The sequence below is a fragment of the Anabrus simplex genome, chromosome 3 (assembly GCF_040414725.1).
Source record: "Anabrus simplex isolate iqAnaSimp1 chromosome 3, ASM4041472v1, whole genome shotgun sequence".
Taxonomy (NCBI): domain Eukaryota; kingdom Metazoa; phylum Arthropoda; class Insecta; order Orthoptera; family Tettigoniidae; genus Anabrus; species Anabrus simplex.
This window is the reverse complement of record NC_090267.1, coordinates 365635337-365660219: the sequence shown is the minus strand read 5'-3', so window position 1 is coordinate 365660219 and position 24883 is coordinate 365635337. Positions and strand designations below refer to the sequence as shown.

Below are 24883 nucleotides of genomic sequence, written 5' to 3'. Positions count from 1 at the left end.
ACCACAAACTAAGCACATGTCAACATCAAATGGATTAATGTCATCTAATTCATTGTCATCACACAATTTCCCTTCATCAATTTCACCTGACTTCTCAGATTCTGTTTCGTCCAAACATAACTTTCTTCTGCATCTCCTCTTGGGCTTTGGACACAGTTTCTTTTCCATAGGTCTAATTATTTTCTTTGAAATATCTAATTTATTCTTCCTTCTGTCACATGAGCTCTGCTTTTGCTTCGACTTTATATCTAGTAACTTTTAATGGGACTGCTGGTCAGTGTTTCTGAATGCTGTTTTTTCATTCCTCCTGACTTAGGCCTACCAGATGTTTTTGGACCATTTTGAGGAATAAGAAAAATATCAGACACTTTTAAGCACTGCGATTCCTTTGTCAGAGATTATGGAGAATGAATGGTCCAGGTTCAATCTCCTGCTGTGGTACAGCATGGCACTGCCAGTGGCTCCAAGCAGCCTACGCAGTGGCCTCCACGGTATGCACTTGCCATGCATCTTGGTAGGTGTTCTAGGTACCAACTAATGAGCCCAACCTAGCACACGGGGGCAAAACGCTGGCAACCAGGAATGAGTTAGGTGGAAAATTTATAATGTCCAATAACGGACCATTTATATTGGTATTATAAATTTACTCATTCGAGACAAATATTTCAGATTCCCAATGGGAATCAACATCTATATCAATCAGTGGCAGCAGCCGGTGGGAAGTATGAGGAGGAATTGATACCATAATAATTCCCTTTTCCTTGCAATAGTCATGTATTCTCAATGAAATGTGGCTAGCATGGTTATCTAATATCAGTAGTACAGGATCGTTGACAGATGCCTTCACGTGCATATCGAAGTGTTTGAGCCATTCGAATAATAGTTCTTCATTGATCCATCCGTTCTTGGAGCATGCATAAAATGTCCCAATAGGCCCACCCTTCTGCAGTTGGAGATTCATGGGGTTCCTAGGAAAAATGATCATGGGTGGAATAAAGTTACCATAAGCATTTACTGTGCAGACTACTGTAATGTTCTTTCCCCTCTCCCATGAAATAGCTGAGCCGACTTGCTTTTGACCCTAAGGTCCCAGTATCCTCCCAGGTTTGTGCACGGTGGAATCACAATGCAATTTATTCCACATATTAGGGACATGACAAGACACAAATGATTACAATTACAGAATTGTACATGCACGATGACCATGGAAATCCAGTACTGCATAGCGCCACCACGAGCTGCAATCAGAGCAGCTAGACGTCGTGGCATGGAATCAAACAGCGCCTGAATATGCTGCTGGAGAATACTCTGCCACACGGTTTGTAGGTGCGACCATAAATCATCAACAGTGGCTGCAGGAAGACCTGAATGAACAAGGTGCCGACCGACCATATCCCAGACATGTTCAATATGTGACATATCCGGCGAACGGGCAAGCCAGGGAAGTAGTGGTATCCGTCCTTCTTCGAAGAATGCTTGCACATTCCTCACCACATGCGGCCGGGCATTGTCCTGCTGGAATATGGCGTCTGGAACGTCCTGCAGGAGGGGCAGTGCCTCGGGCTGTAAAACCTCCCTGATGTAGCGGTAGCTGTTCAGATTGGCTTCAAGACGTATAGATAAGAAAAGTGTTTTTCCACCAATCAATACACAATCTATATATATAAAATAAGAGTTTTGTCTGTACATTGCTCAGAATTTGAAAAGAATGGTATTTCTGTATCGGTCATGTCCATAGTAACAAGAAAATGTATTTCCTTCTCCGTAATTTCTGTCTGTCTGTCTGTATGTATGTACACGCATCACGAGAAAACGGCTGAAGAGAATTTAATGAAAACCGGTATGTAAAGTCGGGGGATGAGCTGCTACAATCTAGGCTATAAATCATTTCATTCACGGTGAGCAAAATGGTAGTTTAGGGGAAGGCCTTAAATTTAATTATCAAATATTTATATTATTAGCAGTCCTATCGATAAATACTATATAACTAAAGTTATATAGAATTCAATTTCCAATCATTTATGTCTTATACATTTTTACCGTACCGGCTCTGATAACACAGATATTAATGAATTTGTATTTTTGTTGCTAAGTCCATATCAACGCCGAGCCACGAGAAAATGGGTTAACAGAATTTAATGAAAACCGCTGTACAGAGTCGGGGAATAAGAAACTACAGTCTAAGCTGTAAATAATTTTATTTTCCCAAGATGAAATGGTAGTTTAGGGGAAGGCGCCTGAAATTTAATTTTTAAATACCGGTACCTATGTTAATGGTGTTATTGAAAAGTACGGTACTACATAACAAAAGTTATAGAAAATATACTTTCCGATCATTTGTTTCATTCAGTTTTACTGTACCGACTATGATAAGAGTGGTTTTTCAGAAGGCCTACAATATCCAAACACTGATCAACAATAACTTTGCATTGACCATTGTTTGTTGTGATGTTCTTCGTGCCGCTCAACTCCGATAGATGGGATTACTACTGCGTACCGAGTATAAACGCCTGACTGAACATTGGCCGAAATAGCTAGGGAGTTGGAAAACTTTCTTCTTTAGCATGTCACTCCTCTGGTTCATACATTTTCTGATACTGCAGGTACGTAACACACTGGTTCATCATAGCATTCGAGCTATTCAATCACTACTCTGAGGCACTGATTGGAATGAGTAGTGTGCATATTTAATGGAATAATGACAGAGGAGTGTTAATGGCAGCCTGCGACCTGGTTGTTCCAGCTCTGGAACTTTGGACTGTTAGATCAGCACCGTAGTACTGTTCGTTGAAAGTGAGAAAGTGTGCGGTTTTTCATTTGATCGAGTATTTTGTATGATAACATTGCTTTCAATCACTACATTCCTACTGACGTTTTTGTAATGACCTATGTTGAATTCAGTTAGGAAAACCACCAAGTCAGTCTTTCTGAGAATCCCGTAGCGAAGCACGGGTACATCAGCTAGTTTATTTTAAATAGATTAAACTAGTACCGGTTTCGGCTCCTTAACGGCCATCATCAGCTAGTAGATGATTTGTTTCCAGCCATTAGACAATTCACAAGTTGTTATTGTATTAGACATCTGGATGTCTAATGGGGGATGGAAATGTATACAGTAGCATGTAATTAAAATATCAGTAGTCAAGGTAAAAAGTTACAATAAGTTAGAACATGAGTATGTAGGACATATTAAAACATATGGGTCATAATATAAAACACTTAAAAAGTTTTAACACATTAAAATTTAAAGTTAAAAACTTAAAAACTTCATGATTGTTCTGTATTGAATAGAGATATAAGAAGATGAACAATATTATAGGGAAGGATCCACCTTTCAATACTCCGTAGTAAGTTGAACTAAAAAGTAGTTACAACCTGTTTATTGGGACCGGTTTCAACACATTTCAAGTGTCATCATCAGCCAATTAGCGAAGATCTTAAAACAACTAATATATTGAACACAGGCAAAAAATTAAAATTGTATCATATCGTAGCAATTCAGTTGGCTGATGATGACACTTGAAATGTGTTGAAACCGGTCCCAATAAACAGGTTGTAACTACTTTTTAGTTCAACTTACTACGGAGTATTGAAAGGTGGATCCTTCCCTATAATATTGTACATCTTCTTACATTAAAATTTGGTAAGTATAGGTAGACACTTGTTAAAAATTTTTAGTTCATGTTACATAGGTTCCATTCTTCTATCTTCTGTGTAGTTCCTTTGCTATACTTAGCTATCTATACTTTGAATCTGTCAATACGGAAAATGAAATTTATAAAAAATAATTCAAGACGTATGTTGTAGGCAATTGTGACCCAAACCATCACACTTGGCGTTTGTCCGCTATGCCGCTCAACAATAGTCTGCCCGTTGACGTTCACCACGGCGGCATCTAACGCGTATGCGGCCATCACTGTAGGACAAGTGGAAGCGGGACTCGTCCGAAAACACTACATTTTGCCACTCAGTACGCCAGTGTCAGTGTTCACATGCCCATTGCAGTCTACGGCATTGGTGGTTGCTGGTCAATGGAAGCCGGCGCAATGGCATGCGCGTCAAACCGTCGATGCAGACATCCCCACACCTGTTTCAGTGCTCTAACGTCGAGCCAACACCGTGGAAGCTGTTCTCTCCGTTACGGCCAAGCAGACAAGATGGCGGTCATCTTGCGCTGTGGTCACATTGTGTCGTCCAGTACCATGTCGGCGCTGTGTACGGCCCTCTTCTCTCCACTGGTTCCACATACGCCTCACTGTTGAAGCAGCGTACTCTGTACGAGCCGCAATGTCACGGAACAACAGACCCATCTCCCGGAGCCCTATCGTTCTGCCCCGTTCGAACGCACTCACATGTTGATATTCCCTCCTGTGATGTCGACGAGGCATAATGGCACTTAGGTACACGTTTCCACTTCATATAATGGGTCTGCACTGACTGAGCATTGCGTAACACTGCTCTGGCCGGTCTCACACAGAAGGGCACTGCTGGGCCTACATGCATGCCATCTCACTGCAATTTAAAACACTTATTATGGTTCCACTGTTCTACACGTCCTCTGATTTTGGCGTGTTTCAGATCATTGCTTCTGACTGTTTCCCTATATTACATATTTGGTTTAACTATATTTCTATAGTTTCAGTTAGACTGTTATTCCTATTATTTAGATAATTACGACATGCCAAGTAGAATTATAATGTACTTATTTTATCGGTTTGCACCTTGCTTGCCTTACTCTTGTGAAATCCTTGTGTTGTAGGCTAAATCTTTCCTCTGATATATATTATTCATAGATTACACTATTTTATTTCTGTTTTTATTTTCATATTATTTCATATTTCTGTGAAGAAGATAAAAGAACGGCTGAGAGAGGCCAGTGGGTGTAAGTAGGCATTAAGGAGTATGAGGGAAGAGATAGTAAGTTTGAGGGAGATAATCAGGCTTTTAATAGAGGACAGGCATGAAGGTAGGTCTTCCTCAATCAATGTATAGGGTATGGTAAGTAAGCAAGAGGGAGAGGCTGTGATAGAGAGGTGGGCTGATGTTTTAAGGGGAAGGAAAATGACAGTTAATGGTTCTCATCAGGGAGTGAGTTCAGGAGAAGTATTGGTGAAAAATCACAAGAGTCCTGCAGGTAGAACAGCAGAGGGATGTGTTACAGAGGAGAGGCGAGACAAGAAGAAAGGGAAACATAGAGTTGAGGATAGTAAGATGGAACAGGGTCATGAGAGGGAGAGAAGGGAGGAGGAAGTAAATTCAGCAGTCATCAGGGAAGTTAAGGGAGACCAGGAGAAGAGGGGATCTCATGAGGTGGGTAGGGCTTATATATAGAGCTGATAAAACCAGATGAGCTCTATAGGCAAACTGAAGTGATAGATTTAGTAATCACAAAGCTGATTTTGTTGTAGTTGTGATAGATTTAGTAATCACAAAGGTGATTTTGTTGTAGTTAAAAATAAATATGATAGAAAGGAAGGTTGTAAAAGTAGGACTACTACCACAGCTGCCTCTAGTCATAGCCTGGTCCACACTTTATAGCTACGTTGCAGAGGGAGGAGGTTACTGTTCTTTAACTAGATACTGCTGGGGATAAAATCAAGACCCAGCTACATGTGCTATAAAATAATGATGAATGATTGTTATTGCTATTTGCTTTACGTTGCACCAACACAGATAGGTCTTATGGCGACGATGGGACAGGGAAGGGCTAGGAGTGGGAAGGAAGCGGCCGTGAAAGGGAGGCTGGGACTGAGTTTTTGGTGAAAAAAGTAAAAATTATTGATTTTTCAATTTGTGCATATTATTGTACGCCGGACTCCTGCGGATCATTTGGCGGTGCTACTTTTTGGGTTCCACCATTTTTAAAGCACTAGAGTGACATTTAAATGTCCAACTGAGTCTCCATCCACTAGCGTTTACTTATGAAAATGTGTTTTTTCATATATACATTTTCAAGTATTTCAAATGTTCCAGCTGAATCAATTTGGTTTCAAATTCCATGAGAATTTCATGGGTTGTTAACACCTGTATTGTCTTGATATTAACAGAAGGAATTTTTTATAATGTTGATACTTTAAAAGGTAGTAGCCTTCAAAGGGGTATTGTTTAGCATAATTTGAGAAAAACATAAAACACATTTTTTCCTCACATTCATGGACTACATATGCAGACTTTCTCTCTGTTAAAATTCTTTCCATACCTTGAAGTGCCTGTACACCAGTTTTCAATGTAATATTTGATGTAACTGTTCAGCTGGAGCATTTTTTAGGCTTATCGATTTTAAAAATTTTTAATTGTAAGTGTTAATTTCTTAGAAAGTCCTGTTGCTATTTTCCTGGAAATTGGTATATGATCTTTTTTCACCATTAGGAGACCATAAAACAAATTTCATTCAATTCTATCAATAATTACTATTTTTTTTATAAATTCAGTCCTAACTTCCCTTAATTAAGGTACAGCCCCAGCATTTGCCTGGTGTGAAAATGGGAAACCACGGAATACCATCTTCAGGGCTGCCGACAGTGGGGTTTGAACCTACTATCTCCCGAATAATGGATACTGGCTGCACTTAAGCGACTGCAGCTATCGAGCTCGGTGAATGACTGTTAACAGACATCACTGTCAACATTATCTTGTAAACTTAAACTTATATTTCAGAAGTTAATATATCTGTACAATATCATTAAATTGTCTTTTATTTATAACATTTTGTATTAGTGTCCCTGGAGACCTTATGATGATGACACCATATTTTCCTTTTGTTTTTATACTTGTTAAAGAATTGTTTCCTTTCAAATGTCTTTAAATATGTGCTACTCCCATAGAGAACACAAGATTTTATGGGACAATTTTCAATTTGAAAGGAGTCCTGAATCTTCAGCAAGGTAATGAAACTCTACATGATCTGCCCTATTATTGTCAGTTATGACACAAAATATTTTCAGTCCACATGAACGCATTTCTCATCAGACATCTTTACACATTGTCGCTAAATCTGACCCTCTAAGTTGTTTGACCAGAATAAGCCTTAAACTCTTTGAAATTACCAAATGTAGATGGAACTAAAAATGCTGTTTTATTCCCATCAATTCTATACAATTGTCTTCACAGTCTACATATCCTTTTATGTGAATTTCATCAAATTGAAGATTCATGATTTGCCTTGAGGTTCTTCTGAGCCAAAAGGTGCAGTTAACAGCCATCCATCACCCACTGCATTTGTAGCTTGTGAACAATGCCTGAGGTAAGTCTGAACACTTTCTGCATGTAACATTTTGATGACCGACCCACAGCGTTTCGATTCGTTCTTATGAATCTGATAGTTTTCTGAACGTAGAGTGTTCTGTGTACATGACCTAACTTCAATGCTGGCCTTCTACATTCAACCTTTACAAAATCATGGAATATGGTAAATTATAATAACTTTGAAGTATAAATCTGTTTTACATTGGAGTATTTTTTAAAGATGTTCAGATGCAGATGCATCAATTTTACACTGGAAATTGAAGGAGAATTCATTCACCTTCTGCGTAAGACCATGATATGTGCAATTGTTGAGGTTTTGAGCAGGCATTGTTTATAACCTTTAGAAAACTTGAAACCTCTATTCCAAATAACATGATTTTTGCAGATATCATAGTCTTGCACTGGAACAGCAATATAAGGGAGTGCAAATGCTTTCTACTGGATACATTTCAGAAAGAAACAATGATTTTAACAGCAAAGTCTCTTAAAAAACAAAAACATTTATTATACCATTACATTATTATAACAAATGCCTTTTCAACCACATACAGAATCATATTAAAAACACCACTGAACCAATATCCTAAACCTTACAGTACAAATAAGAAGGGATAGTCATAAATAGGCATTAACTTCCCTTGTACGAAAACAAATGCTTAACCTGTCAAAACCCAAGGTTTGTAACAGATTATATCTGTAAATAATGCTGGGTAAGTTCGGGACTGATGTATAACAGCAGGCATCCAAAACAGCTCTGATGACTTTTATTCTTGTTCCGAAGCTTGTTTCATGTCTACAAGCCCAAACTGACGAGCAGTGAACCTCACAACCATGGCAATACTGTAAAAATAAAAATAAAATTAGGATATTTCCAACAGGGATTCAAAATTCCTTCATTTTAATAACAATGTCTAAAAGTAAACTGGATAAACTAATGACGGATTTATTAAATGGTTGCATGTATTTGACCAAAACAGAGGGGTCCAGAAAAATGTAGACACACTTTGATAGTTAATATCTTTGGAACAAAACGACATATCGTTGCAATTCTTAAGCGGTAGCTAGTCCATTGTTTTCTCAACGGATGATGACGGTCACGTGATGGCGCGACAATCTTGGCGCGTGTTTTCCAGCAGATGACAGTGCAGCAATGAATGAAGTAAGATTGTCGTTAGAGCAACGCAAAGCCGTACTGAAGTGGTACTGGAAGTACGAAAACCTGATGGAGGTACAACGGCAATGGCGTAATGTGTATGGAACTCACCCACCACACATACAACATATTCGGGATAAATTTGAAGCCGACGGTACTGTTCAGGATGTGCACAAGACAAGGTTTGGCCGACCAAAAATATCAACAAGTCCAGCTTCCATCACTGCTGTGTTGCAACATTTTACTACTACACCTCAAAAATCTGTGAATCAGGGTGCACGTGAAAGCTGGGTAAACTGATCACCCGTACGACGAATTCTGAAGACTGCAAAGTGTACATTCCAAGATCTCTGCACACTATGAATGAGGACGACCTAGATTGAAGGATGGAGTACTATGAGTGGTTTGAAGGCATGCTTCGCAAGGATGAACGGTTTGCAGGGATGGTTATCTGGTCTGACGAGGTGCAATTCAAACTGAATGGTACTATAAACCGCCATAACTGTGTGTACTGGGCTCCTGAAAATCCTAACCTACAACAAGATGGCGCTCCGCCTCACTACCACAGAGATGTCAGAGCCTACTAGGATGAAAATCTACCTGGATGATGGATAGGTCGAAGAGGAGCTGTTGAGTAGCCACCATGGTCTCCAGAACTTACACCTCTTGACTTCTACCTATGGGGGACCTTGAAAAATGAAGTTTATCGAGAAAAGCCAGCTACACTGAATGAGCTACGAGAAACCATTGAGTCATCCTGTGCGGCTATCACACTGGCAACACTGACAACCGTAGGTCGGTCAGCAGTTCAGCGGCATCGACGTTGTCTGGCTGCTAATCAGGGTCACTTTGAACACACAAAATAACCTTTCCCCATGCAAGAATTGCAACGGTATGTCATTTTGTTCCATTAATGTTAGTCTATCAAAGAGTGTCTGCATTTTTATGGGCCCCTCTGTTATTAACATCTAAAGTACATTTTGTTAAGATGGAAGCCCTACTTTCTGGTGTCAACTAAATTAACCTTCAAGTTTTTCAGTCTATCACACACAAAATTTAAATTCGTAAAAACATAACATAGGCTATCTGGAAAAGAAAACAATTTATTAATAACAATTTGTATTTGATGTTTGATAGCCAGCAAAACTTAAAGATCATACTCAAAGTACAGCTAATAATAATAATGTTATTGGTTTTAGTTTTTGGAGATGCAGAGGTGCCGGAATTTAGTCCCGCAGGAGTTATTTTACATGCCAGTGAAACTACCGACACAAGGCTGACGTATTTGAGCACCTTCAAATACCATCAGACTGAGCCAGGATCGAACCCGCCAAGTTGGGGTCAGAAGGCCAGCACCTCAACCGTCTGAGCCACTCAACCTGGTGAAGTACAGCTAAGAAATAATCTGACTTCTTGTCAGCTGTGAAAGAAGAAAATGTGGAAAACACCAGAAATCAGTCATGATGAATGAAATTTTGCCAATTTCCTCCCTTTACAAAATAGCTAAGGATTTACTGCAGTTATTTATTCTTAGGCTTTATTTTCAGTTACTACTTATGGTTTGAAATGGTCATATTTCAGTCACTAAAACAAAGTTATTTCTTTTGTGTCTGGAGTTGTTGATTTTATTCTGAGATTACCATTCATGTTTCAATATAATATTGGTTTTAATTTTTCTGAGCCCTTGTATATTCTTAGCAGGAAGCCTTCAAGCATGTACTAGACATCTAAACAATGTACTAGTGGACTTATCATGTTGCTGATAGAGCTAAGAAAATGTAATCATTATAACACACAAGGATAATAAAGATAATATAATCCTTCCACACAGACAGCATGCCTTTGCTGGCAGGACCTAGTGTTTACAGTGCACTATGTCTTCTGGTATAGGCTAGAGCAAATTTGTTACTTTCATAGATCTGTCTCAAGTCTTATTCTTGGCTTTGACAATATGAAAGTGACTGAGGTATGAGCGATGCTAGTAATGCCAATCCTTATGCAGCCAGTCCCTGCTATGAATGGTGTGAAAATGTTGCTCATAGGGTCGGTTGGTATATGCATTTCAGTGGGCTTGGCAGACTGATATGTAATAGCAACTCAAGCTCGGTGAGGAAAGCAATGGGAAACTACCTCACTCCTCATTTCCCTAGTACGCCTCTTCATGGTGCCTAGGCCATCTATGACAGCTGATGGCAGAGCTGTTGAGGATCCCACCAGCGGAATCGCTGACGGACTGAACATACATACACAGACAGCATTCATTTTCATATGACTGTTACATCTCTTTGTGTCATGTACTGGTTGTGGAATCAATACAAGACAGGTCAGTTCATCAGGTGGGTTGGACAAGGTTGACGACTCATCACAATCTAAAATGACAACTGATATCCGGTTATTTCTGCATTGTGTCATCATACCATCAGACCAGAGAACTGTAACAAGACCTTAGAAGGATAACAGGAGTCACAGTATCCAATTAGGCAGTAAGAAACAATCCAGACAACCTGTTTAAGTACCTCACTTAACACATCAACATAAAGCAGCTCCCTTTCTGTTCACCCATAACCACGTTAATTGGCAACTTCGCCACTGGAGAGCTGTGCTGTTCACAGGTGAGTCACGATTTTCCCTGAATCAAAGCAATGGCTGTGAGACCCTGGTGAGCATTACTTGCCAAATACTGTACAGCAAGTGGATAGATTTGGAGAAGGTTCTGTGATGTGTAGGGTGGCATTAGTGTCAACAGTCGTACCGATCTTGTCATTTTCTCTGGCTATCTTATCACCAGGAGTACAACCAGATCATGTGGTGGTTGCTGCAAATGGTGTTGGCCCTGAATTCTTTCTCATGCACAAAATGCTAGGGCACATGTAGCAGGTGACACTAGGGATATCTTGAGAAGGTTTCAAATCAAGTAATAGAATGGCCAGCGGTTGCCATCTGACCCGAATCCCGTAGAGCACATGTACGACATGCTTGACAGACGTGTTTGTCATTTTGTTGCACCACAGGCTTTCCAGGAACTCTTGCAGTCTTTTAAAGAATGAAGACGGACACCGCAGAATGATCTCTGTAGACTTGTAAGGAGTATGACACGTAGGTGTCAGGTTGTGGTAAATGCTTATGGAGGGCATACATGATACTAAATCTCTCAAACTTGGAAAAAATCCAATTTGGATGACTGGCTATTTCCACTTTGTTTCTGACACTGTTCAGACCTTGAAATTTATTTTGTAAAAATGATGAGAGTCAAATGATGTTTTCTAGTGTAATTTATCTGTAAAGAATACAGGTGTGCCTGGTAGCATTCCTAGTTGTCAATTATTGTTCTATGCAGTATGGCATACATTTGAAAACATGTTCCACTAATTCTTTTTAATTGTACACTGACTTAGCAAATGTCATGGGGTAGTCACCTAATAGCGTGTGGGGCCTCCTCTGGCCCTGCGAACTGCAGAGAGACGCCGTGGAAGTGAGTCGACAAATCCCTGGTAGTCCTCTGGATGCAGCTGACACCAAATTGTTTGCAGAGCGGCCGCCAATGCTGGTCTGTTCATGGGTGCAGGATCCATGGCACGGAGCCTGTGTTCCAGGACATCGCAGATATGCTCAATACAGTTCATATCGGGGCTCCTGGGTGGCCATGGCAGTCGTTGGACCTCCGCTGCATGTTCCTGGAACCATTCCCGGGCGACGTGGTGGCGCGTTATCATCTGGGCGCTGGAAGGCCAAAAATGGGTGGAGATGGTCTCCGAGCATCTCAGCATACCGCGTACCATTGAAAGTCTCTTCCAGAACAACTAGGGGGCCCATTCCATACCAGGAAAATGCACCCCCGACCATAACAGAGACACCAGCGCCCTGAACCACACCTCCGAGGCAGGTAGGATCCATCGCTTCATGTGGTCTGCGCCATACATGGTGCCTCCCATCGGCATGGTGGAGTTGAAATCGTGATTCGTCCGACCATATCATGTTACGCCACTGTTCTAGTGTTCATCCCTTGTGACTGGCGACAAATGCGCGTCGTTGTGCCCGATGACGTTGGGTTAACAGTGGCACCCTGTGTGTGGCGCCGGCTCCCATACCCCATAGAACTCATGTTCCTACGGATTGTCCACTGGGAGATGTGTCTAGCACGGCCTGTGTTGAATTGAGCTGTGATTTGTTGCACGGTTGCTCGTGTGTCACTATTGACAATCCGTCTCAGATGTCGCCGGTCATGGTCATCGAGGGTGGCTGAACGGCCGGTTGTTCATCTGTTGTGGACGGTGACACCCGCATTCAACCATGATACACCCTGGACACGGTTGATCGTGTGAAGCCGAATTACATGTTATAATTCTCATATTTTGGTCCGTATTGAATTGTACAATAAATTCAAATAAATATTAATGTTTAATGTATTGAATAGGTGCAATAAATTAAACATTAATATTTATTTGACTTTTGAAGCCGAATTCCCACACCACTTCGGAAATCGCACTTCCCATCCGTCGGGCACCGACCACCATACCCTGTTCACGACAACGTTCCATGTTACACCTGTCACACGCACAGCCACTGCTCACAAGGTCTCCTATACAACTGCCGCTGGCACAGGGGGCGTGTGGTGCGCAGACAACACACCTGCGCATCAGTGCTCCGCTATCCCATGACATTTGCTCAGTCAGTGTATATTAGATTGTAAGTCTTTGCAGAGTAAGATGTTACAAATAAATTAGTCATCCATATAATAGGAATCAAATCCCACTTTGCTATTTTATTTCTTTTCAGGTGACCTCCATTTCTGACTCCTTACTCCTGTAACCATTCTGAACTTCGAACCCACTTTACCACAACTCTCACAGCAATCAACTGTCAACATAAGTGCTTTTGATTGCCGGATAAGATTACACACAGTAAACATATTCTGCCAGATATCTTCCTTAGATCTACAAAAAATAGTAATAGCTCTTCTACATTACTTGGTACATTCAGAAAAACTGGTTCTGATAACCTCTTTGTGATCTGAAACTTAACTGGTATTTACACATTATAGCAACCATCCCACTATCTTTTCTATGATACTTGTTAAAGAAACCCTCAAATACCCATTTTAAAAACCTAAATAATTATAATTTTCCCCATTCTCTTACATATATATTAATGTAATTATTATTTTGATTCATGCAAAAGGTATCTTATTCAAATTCGATGCTAATTCTTTAATTTTATAAAGCTCTGACATGCTACTATACTTCAAAAGTATCAAATTATGTCACTATCACTTGGTTAGATAACCTTGTATTGAACAAATAAAGTTTGATGTATATGATAGGCCTACTCCAATCAAGAACAGTATTAATTACTGATTTCAGTGATACACTGAGCAGTGCACATTTGAATCTTTTAATGATACAAACTTCAAACTGGCTGAGACAATCAGAGTATTCTAAAATATCCAGCGACAGATGTAGTAGTAGTAAGCAAGAAATTTCTAGTTGCTCATCTTTTATACACAGCAATATGAACACATAAAAAAAAAAAAAAAAAGAGAATTCTTACTGAATGCTAGCTTAGCCATAAATATGAAGAAAAAAATACAGAAGGCCCAGCCATCATCAATTCAGAGATTTACAGAAATGCTACGGACGACCAACATAGTCTTAGTGACAAACAAGTTACTGCCTAGATTACCGATGGTCACTCTAAATTACTTTACAAAAGTATACGCAAACAAAAATTTGTATCAAATATACACTAGGAATCACACTGTATGATGATGATGATGATGATGATGATGATGATGTTGTTTGAGCCATCAGTCCATAGACTGGTTTGATGCAGCTCTCCATTTTCATTTCAACATAACTGCTGCATCTTACATCTGTTCTAATCTGCTTGTCATATTCATACCTTGTCTACCCTTAGCGTTCTTACCACCTACACTTCCCTCAAAAACCAACTGAGCAAGTCCGGGGTGTCTTAAGATGTGTCCTATCATTCTCTCTCTTCTTCTCGTCAAATTTACTCAAATCGATCTCCTCTCACCAATTTGATTCAGTGTATCTTCATTTGTGATTCGATCTATCCATATCATCTTCAGCGTTCTTCTGCAACACCACATTTCAAAAGCTTCTATTCTCTTTCTTTCTGAGCTAGTTATCATCCAGGTTTCATTTCCCTACAATGCCACGCTCCAGATGAAAGTCTTCAGAAACATCTTCCTAATTCCTATATTAATATTTGAAGTAAGCAAATTTCTTTTCTTAAGAAAGGTCCTCCTTGATTGTGCTAGTTTGCATTTTATGTCCTTACTTCTGCCATCATTACTGCCCAAGTAACAATATTCATCTACCTCCTTTAAGACTTCATTTCATAATCTAATATTGCCTGCATCACCTGACTTTGTTCGACTGCACTCCATTACTTTTGTTTTGCACTTATTTTGTAAATGACACCACGTCCCTCGTAGAAGCCTATGCAGTGGCCTTCATGGTACACACTAGCCATGCATCTTGGTAGGTGTGCTAGTTACCAACTGAAAAGCCCAAATTGGCACAGTGGGGCGAAACATTGACAACCAAGAATGAGTGAGCTGGAAAATGTATAATGACTAATAACAGACCAATTATATTGGAATTATTTGTTTTCATCTTACCTTCATCTTTACCCAAGACTCCGTTCATACCATTCAGCAATTTCTCAAGATTTTCTGCAGTCTCAGATAAAATAACAATATCACTGGCAAATCTCGAGAGTTTTGATTTCCTCTTCTTGGATTTTGATTCCCTTTCCAAATTTCTCTTTGATTTTCTTTACTGTCAGTTTTACATAAACACTGAAAAGGAGGGGGGAACAAACTGCTTTGCTTTGCCTCACTCCTTTCTGGATTGCTGCTTCTTTTTCAAAGCCCTCGATTCTTATCACTGCCGACTGATTTTTATACAGATTGTAGATAATTCTTTGTTCTCAGTATCTGATCCCTGATCACCTTCAGAATCCCAAATAACTAGGTCCAATCAACATTATCGAATACCTTTTCCAGATCTACGAATGCCATGATTGTGGGCTTGTCCTTAATTTGATCCTCTAAGATCAGACGTAAAGTGAAGATTGCTTCACGTGTTCCTACATTTCTTCTGAAGCCAAACTGATCTTCTCCCAACTTGGTTTCAACTTGTCTTTCCATTCTTCTGTAAATAATGTGCTAAAAATGTTACAGGCATGAGATATTAAACTAATGGTGCGATAGTTTTCACACCTGTTGGCATCAGATTTCTTGGGAATATGTATAATGACATTCTGCTGAAAATCAGATGGCAGTTCTCCTGTCTCATACATCTTACATATTAAATGGAATAACCTCACCATGCTGGTTTCTCTTAAGGTAGTCAGTAACTCAGAGGGAATGTCATCAATTCCAGGTGCCTTGTTCCTATTTAGGTCTGTCAAAGCCCCGTCTAATTCTGACCTCAAAATTGGGTCTGCCATTTCATCAGATTCAACAGCTTCTTCTTGTTCTACAACCATATCATCTATGTCTTTACCTTGATATAACTGTATGTATGTCCCTGCCATTTTTCTGCCTTGTCTTCTTCCACTAGAAGTGGGTTTTCATCTGAGCTCTTAATATTCATACACCTTGTTTCCCTTTCTCCAAAGGTTTCCTTGATTTTCCTGTATGCAGCATCCACCTTTCCAAGGACCATACAACCTTCAAGATACTTTCACTTCTCCTTCAGCCATTTTGTCTTAGTTGTCCTGCACTTTCTGTCCATTTCAATCTTTAATTGCCTGTATTCTTTCCTGCCCGCTTCATTTCTTGAATTCTTGATGATGCTTGTTGTTTAAAGGGACCTAACATCTAGGTCATCGGCCCCTAATGGTATGAAATGAGATGAAATGTAATGACAAATTAAAAGTCCAAAGTCCTCCACTGACCAGAATTCAAAATGTGAGGACGAAGAATGAATGGATATGAATTTAAAACAATCATTGGATCCAACCCGCAATGCCTCACATTCACAGAAACCGACGTAAAACAATAGTATTACTGACCAAGGGACTGCTTCTAAGGCACAATACTGAATCGATGATGCTTTCAGTCTAAAGGGGCCCAAAATCCAAGTCCTCATAATGGTACTTATCACTAGGAAAGTAGAACCATGGTATTTTTCATGTTGCGGTACTAATCAAAAGTAACGTAGACTCGCAGTATTCCACACATTATGGTACTACTCACAGGTAATGAAATTCGCACATGTAATACAAACCCATGGTGTTTCGCACATTGCGGCGCCATTTACAGGCAAAGCAAACCTATGGTGTTCATTACATACATGTGCTAACCACAGGGACTCTCACTATCCCGTGTTGTTCCTCATAGAGTGGGTACTAACAATAGGCAAGCCAGAACCATGGGGTCACTCCTAAAGTGGTACTAATCGCAGATACTGTAAAAGCCAGCAACACACTCTGTTGCTACTAATCACAAAACCGAGCTCGATAGCTGCAGTCGCTTAAGTGTGGCCAGTATCCAGTATTCGGGAGATAGTAGGTTCGAACCCCACTGTCGGCAGCCCTGAAAATGGTTTTCCGTGGTTTCCCATTTTCACACCAGGCAAATGCTGGGGCTGTACCTTAATTAAGGCCACGGCCACTTCCTTCCCACTCCTAACCCTTCCCTGTCCTATCGTCGCTATAAAACCTATCTGTGTCGGTGCGACGTAAAGCAAGTAGCAAAAAAAAAATCACAAACCTATTTAGTACCTAACATAGTGGTACTACGCGCAAGTAAAAGCGACCCATGGTGTTCTCCACATGGTGGTACTAATCACAAGTAGTTTCATGGTTCGAATGCAATCATCCCTTGGTCGTCCCTTTTGACAGGCAGGGGATACCATGGGTGTATTCTTAGTCTACGTTCCCCATCTACAGGGGGTTGTGTGTTTGGTCCGCAAGAGGTATTTTATTTCCCTCAAGTCCTCTGGCAAGCCGGTTCGAACCCCCCAATCCGACACCTGGGACGTGCCATGTGGGAGTATCACCTCTCCCCCTGCTACGCCAGCGTAGTAGGTTCGTCATTGCATTCCTGTATTTTCGTTGTTCATCAATCAGGTCTAGAATCTTCTGAGTTATCCATTGATCTTTCCTTTCTTCCTAACATTTCTTCAGCAGCCTTAGGGACCTCATTCTTCATGACTGTCCATTCTTCCCCTATTGTGTTTCCTTTAGCCTTTTCATTTAGTCTTTGTGCAACATGTTCCTTGAAACAATAGATTAGATAAGCTTGAAATATTAGAAAGAAGAATCATTAAAAACATCCTAGGTTCAGTCAACGGTACAGAATTGTGCGACCAAGTTCGATAGCTGCAGTCGCTTAAGTGCGGCCAGTATCCAGTATTCGGGAGTTTCAAACCCCACTGTCGGCAGCCCTGAAGATGGTTTCCCGTGCTTTCCCATTTTCACACCAGGCAAATGCTGGGGCTGTACCCTAATTAAGACCACTATAAAATGTAAAGAGATAATGTACAAGATGTACTATACTCCTATATTAATGTATGCATCAGAGACTTGGACACTGACAGCAAGAGAAGAGACTAAAATTCAGGCCGGTGAGATGAAGTTTCTGAGAGTATGTTAGGGAAAACACGGAGATCAGAGAAATACTGAGGTGAGAAAGGAGATAGGGGTACGAAAATTGAGTGATCAAATGGAAAAGAATAAAGTGGAATGGTTTGGACATGTTATGATGATGGAGGAGAGAAGGATACCAAAACAAGTGTTGGAGGCTAGGATGGTGGGGGGGGGGGGGGGGGGAGGAGGGAAAGCGAAAGGCCCAGAGCAAGATGGATAAACTCGGTCAAGAACAGTATAAGAAAAAAAAAAAGACTGGCCTGGAATGCAATTACTGAAGAGGAATGGTGGAAGGAGAGGCAACGACGGAGAAGTACGATCATCAACACCCCGACTTCATTACATACATGTGCTAACCACAGGGACTCTCACTATCCTGTGGTGTTCCTCATAGAGTGGGTACTAACAATAGGCAAGCCAGAACCATGGGGTCACTCCTAAAGTGGTACTAATCGCAGATACTGTCAAAGCCAGCAACACACTCTGATACTGGAGCTGGAGCTGGACATAGGGGAAATGAAAATGATGATGAAGGAAATCTATCAGAACATAGAAAATGTAACAGAAACAAGAAGAAAAAAATAGACTGTTATTTACTGGATATATAATAAAAGATTAATAAATAATGTTATTATGTCCCACTAATTACTTCTGAAGGTTTTTTGGAGACTATGAGGTGCCAGAATGTCCCGCAGGAGTTCTTTTACATGCTAGTAAATCTACCGACATGACGCTGATGTATTTGAGCACCTTCAAATACCACTGGACTAAGCCAGGAGCAAACCTGCCAAGTACGGGTCAGAAGGCCAGCGTCTCAACCGTCTGAGAGCCACTCAGCCCAGCAATAACAGATTAACAAACAAGATATTCAAATACCTTTGGGAGAAAAAGTCAACAATAAGCTGGATTCAAGAAGTCAATAAAGATTTGGAACATAATAATATAAGAGAAGAAGAATTTAAGAGATATTTTAAAAATAAAATGTTAAGTATGGAAGGATTCTAAGGCAAAATGATAAAGAAAACTGGCACAAACTGATTAGAGAAGAGAAAGAAAAAACACAGCAAAAAGATGAAGGAGAACAGGAAAGAAAGGAAATGGAAACATCGAAGGCTGAGAAATTGAAATCGGCATGTGGTCCCAAGCAAGCTATAACAGGAAGATAAGATAAGAGGGGATAATAACGTGTGGCCTCAGTAGAGACCTGGTACAAGTTTTGTGAGTTGGTGCCCTATAGGTGACCTTTGCGCCATACCTACGATGAATTCTAATTATGAAGAAGGCACAAACATCTCGCCCCAAGTCGAGGAATTGGAAGTTAAAATCCCTGAAATGAACCTGAGATCCCTTGGACCAACAGACCAATTAGCCATGGAGCTGGACACCATGGTCAGATGAAATTTACTCATTTTTAGGCTTACAATTCCTTTTTCAGAATGCGGTCTCTTTGGAAAATGTTCTGAAGAGTCAGTTTTCAGTCAACCAGTAATACTAACACAAAAAATGTTTTTGGCAATGGACAGCTGGGGAAGGCAGTGGCCGTGGCCTTAATTAAAGCTCATTATTTGCCTGTTGTGAAAATGGGAAACCATGTAAAACAATCTTCAGGACTGCCAATGATGGGATTTGAACCCACAATCTCCCCTATGCAATTTCTACCTCAAAGAATATCTTCAAGACAAGATGTATCATAGAGAATGATCTACGAATTGAAGAAAGGATGAAATTGTCTTCATAGAAAAGTATGAATAAGGCATACTGTAGCTGTCCCCAAGAATGATTGTGCCCTCTTTCCTCATCGATATAGGAATGAGAGATGAATTTTATAATTCTTCTGCTTATTAATTCTGTACCTTTTCTTGTCAACATAGTTTTGAGCTGTTTGAAGTCGTTGCAACAATATCACCAAACAATAATTAGTCTGGACATTGCTTCTTGCTGGTTTCCTTGTCACACCATTATAGCTTCCCCCTTGCAGTTATACCAAACATTTATTTTGCTGTGCACTAGGAACACTGCTTAAAGAGGTGGACTTGTAACACTGGATTGCAAAGGCTCAGACTCAAGGATTGAACGAAGGCATGTTGGACACCTTGTGTTTGGAATATCCACTGGAAAATTAAGGTTAGGAGTCAATACTTCCACTTTTGGGCTTTTGCCATGTCAAGAAAACAATTGGATGAGGCAAATAAGAACAGTTAAGTTGGAAAAAATGATGGTTTGTATCACATTGATGTTGAGCAGACTGAACAGTTGGGTCTCTAAATCAAAGATGGGCTTCTGATTCTTTTCACCTCCTGCTAGATTCCTGATATATAGAGGAAGCCCTGTGGTATAGCCATTCTTAAACAGGTAAACAAATCAATGATTCTTGAAGTTACATATCATTCTCCCCACTGTCTTATCTACTGTATACAAGTGTTTTGACTTGCTAGACTTAAGGAAGCAATTCTCATTCCTCAGTAAGCTGGCTTGATACTGGGAAAGGACTGCAACCTGCAGATATTTGATCTCATCCAGAATACTGAACATATTTGAAACAAAGGATGTAGGCTACATCATTCATCAACTGCAGCTGCACAAGGTACATGATCACAACTTCCTACACTGTTTTATACACTGCTGAAAAAAGACCCATAACACTTTCTTCTTCTTTTTTTTCTCCTGAGAAATTTATATTTGATGAGCCAAAATTACATACTAAGTGCAATATATTGTCCTCAACTTTTAAGCACTCCTTATTGCAACTGTATGTACTATTTAACATGCAATTTTAAGAACAGCAGCCATGTAAAATATTGTATAAATGGAAGTTGTATACATTGGTCCATTGGCACTGTATTTCACTGCGATGAAAATTCGGGCCACAGAGCCTCCTGAACAGGACCCAGGACACTCAATAACAGGTGTTATGACCTTTGGATTAGTAATAGCTATCACACTAACCAGCATTCTGACAATTAAGGTGTTGTTGTCATTTTGTGCGCTTGTATTCCATTCGGCATGCAGAACTGCCCTAAGTGAATGCAGGGTTTGAAAACATTGCAGGTGAACAGCACATCCAAGCTTATCTCATATATGCTTGATGGGGATGAAATCAAGGCTAAGAACTGGACAGTTGAGAACGATGACTCTGGTATCCTGCAAGACCACTGACACACTTCGAGCAACATGATGGCATGCATTATCATGAATTAAAACAAAGGTTTCTATGACACGTGGAAGAAAAGTGATGTATGGGAACCTCCTTGATATACAGATGAGCTTTCAGTGCTCTGTTTTCAATAGACACCTGCCCAGTTTGACTATGAGAATTAATACCTTCATGAGAAGGTGACAGGCCTCCTCCATAGGCTGTTCCTGCTGAGAAGGTACAGGCAGCATAGTGCTCACCAGGTCTTCTCCACATCCTCTCCCTTCCCTCTGGTCTGAACCTCACCGGTCAAGAGGGCACTGCTCCTGAACACAGTTATATTCTTGAGAAAATTGTAGGCAGACTGTCCAATGTTGATATGTCAACTCGGGGCCAGTAAAAGGCCTTCTTGAAACCAAATCTGCTCACTGTCCACTCACTAATTTGATGTCATGAATTTTCTCTAGGTGATTTCTAACCTCCACGACTGTGACATGAAGGTTTCTCTGGAATTACAAATCGATCATCTCTGGCCCTTGTACACCTTAGACGACTGGAACCAAGTTTCTTAAAAGGTGCCGTATTCCTGATGATGCATTAGTGCCCTATGTACGCTTGTTTGTGATGTTCTTAAGACATCTGCAACATACTGAAAGCTGTGCCCATCATCAATAATTATTAGTGCTACAGCTCTTGCAGCATCTTCCAGTCTCAAAGTCATCTTCAGAAAACTGAATGACTAAGAATATGGTCAACAATGAAGAGTGAAGTTACGCTTACGAAGTGTACCCAATTGGTGCTCAGGGAGAACAATGAAAAACTTTCATTCACTGCAAGTTTAAAATGTTTCATTCTTGTAAATAATGTCATCTTTCATCGCTACACTACATTTGTGTTTGTAACTACATGCTATGTGCTCTCTATAAGTAATGAAATGGAGGATTTATATGAACAGCATGTTTGCATCAAGTTGTGCTTCTGGCTAGGGAAAGAGCTTCAGATTGTTATGAAATGCTGAATATAGCTTTTGGAGAGAAGGCCATGGGATGTTTTCAAACATTTCAATAGTTTTCCCTCATTCCAGGGTCTATTTCAATGCTTGAAACGATCACAAAAGTACACGAGATTATCTGCAAAGACAGTTGTTGAACCACTGGTGCAGTAGTGGGAAACAGTCATGAAACCTGCCACAAAATTCTACAGAAAATGTACACATACAGTGTGTTGCATCAATGCTTGTGCCTAGACTCCTCGGTGATGGCTAAAAGCAACAAAGGATGTGTGCTTAGAGCTCAAAGAACAATCTGCCAATGAACCCTCATCTTCTTTTCAATGTCATTATGGGTGATGAAACCTGGGAAGTTAAAGGTAGCACCAAGTGCACTTTTTATTTTTTATTGGAAAGGAACTGTTCACCTCATTGCTTTCTATGTCAAAGTTTAGAAATGCCTAGGGAGGATATGAGAAGTTAGCAACCTGATCTGTGACATAAAAATATGTGGCTCATTCATCATGACAATGCACCTGCCCAGACTGCTGTCCTAACCAGACTTTTTTTTTTTTTTTGGACCAAGAGCAGCACGATCCTGGTGCCACATTCTCCCTATTTACCTGATCTTTCACCCTGCAACTTCTTTCTACTCACATTAATAAGAAATTAAAATGATGGTCCACCAATTCAATACCATTTAATATGATGTCAAATCACTTATTCAATGGGACCGGTTTTGACCCTGTTGTGGGCCATCTTCAGCCATGGACTAAAATTAACAATATATATTGCAAATAGAATAAAATTAACACTTTAAAACAAGTACAGGCTACACACAATGAGTAGACTTGAGATGGTACACTTGAATTATTTGATAGAAGGGACCTTGCAAAATCTAAAGGACTTTAGTCAAAATCACGATGGATGAGCTGTTTGTCAATAAGGTTCAAGCTGAGCAAATACAATAAGTGACCAAAAGTCACGGGAAGGGGTGTCCCATTAGAAAATGTGCCGTGAATGACATCAGAGCAATGCAGCTAGCTGCGGCGTAGCTGAGCAGTCTGTTACAGACACCAGAGTTGTGAAGTTGGCAACACGTTGCGAGTTAACTGACTTTGAACATGGGATGATCATCGGCACACAGCGCATGGGTCATAGGTACACTTGAATTATTTGATAGAAGGGACCTTGCAAAATCTAAAGGACTTGAGTCAAAATTATGATGCATGAGCTGTTTATCAATAAGGTTCATGCTGAGCAAATACAATGAGTGGCCAAAAGTCATGGGAAGGGGTGTCCCATTAGAAAATGTGCCGTGAATGACATCAGAGCATTGCGGCTAGCTGCGGTGTAGCTGAGCAGTTTGTTACAGACACCAGAGTTGTGAAGATGGCAACACGTCGCGAGTTAACCGACTTTGAACATGGGATGATCATCGGCACACAGCTCATGCGTCATAGCATTGCTTAGATTACACACGAATTCGGGTTTCCGAGGTCAACAGTGTCGAGGGTGGATCTTCAATATCGCAAAGAGAATGTTACCACCTGCGTAAACTGCCGTATGGGAAGACCACAGGTGTTTAACAAACGGACATCACATTGCCTCCACAGAACCATACTGGGCGCTCGATGGGCTACTGTGAGTCAGATCACCACCCAGTTGAATGTTGGGAGTCAGGAACCCATTTCTACTAGAACTGTAAGGAGGAAACTGCACTGCATAGGCTCCACATGCCGACGACCAACTCTTGTCCCTTTGCCGACACCTCAACACAGGGTTCAACGACGTGCATGGGCCCGCGAACATCGGCAATGGACCATGGAACAGTGCGGCGTGTGGTATGGTCCGAGGAATCCCGGTTCCAGTTGTATCAGGCTGATGGGCACGTGAGAGTGTGGCATATGCCCTATGAAGCTATGAACCCTACGTCTCAACAAGGTTGGGTCAGACGGGAGGTGGCTCAGTTCTGGTTTAGGTGGCGTTTTCATGGTCGCAATTAGGCCACATTGACCGGCTGCAGGGAGCGCTGACAGGTGCACGTTATGTGGACATTCTTTCAGACCATCAACATCCCTTTTTGGCCCTAGAGTACCCTGATGGAGGTGCCATGTTTCAACAGAACAATGTGCCATGTCATCGCTCTGTGGTGGCATGCAGGTGGGTGGAGGAGCACTTCAGTGAGGTTACGACTATGGATTGGCCCTCCAGATCCCCCAATCTCAATCCAATAGAGCATTCATGGGTAGCTGCCGATGCTGGTGTACAATCCATGAACCCCACACCAACTACACAACTGTGGGTAGCAGTACAAGATGAGTGGGCCCAGAAGCTTCCAGAACGATTCCAACACCTTGCAGAGTTGATGCCTCGCTGCACTGCTACCGTTTTGAGAGCTTGCAGAGGAGCAACTCACTATTAACATCACATTCAGTGTGCAACACCCCCCTTCCCTAGCGATAGTCTGAGACGTAAAATCATGCGCACGTAGGGAAAAATGAGGCGTGAACCGCGACTAGAAAAGGCCAGCAGAGAACAGCCTTGAGCTGGAAACAATCCTCATTGTTCATGAACAAGGATATCAGTCTAAACTACAGCAATAAAATGCAAATAAAATTTAAATGGAGGTTTATTGATGTAATAAGATTGAAGCAGAAAGGTAAAATTGTGATGTCAATAACATTAAAAAAAGGGCAAAAGATGGATGTCTGAACATTATAGGGTAAGTGCGACGTTTTTA

General features: G+C 40.7%; 1 protein-coding gene across 1 annotated transcript in view; it reads right to left on the bottom strand.

The window, feature by feature from the left end:
* Window positions 1-7725: 7725 nt before the first annotated feature.
* LOC136867348 (transmembrane protein 14C) overlaps window positions 7726-24883 on the bottom strand; it is a 29379-nt gene continuing 12221 nt past the window's right edge. Inside the window, exon 3 of the mRNA XM_067144519.1 lies at window positions 7726-8085. Within this exon, the coding sequence (XP_067000620.1) occupies window positions 8010-8085 (76 nt within the window). The 3' untranslated portion in view covers window positions 7726-8009. The remainder of the gene's footprint in view (window positions 8086-24883) is intronic.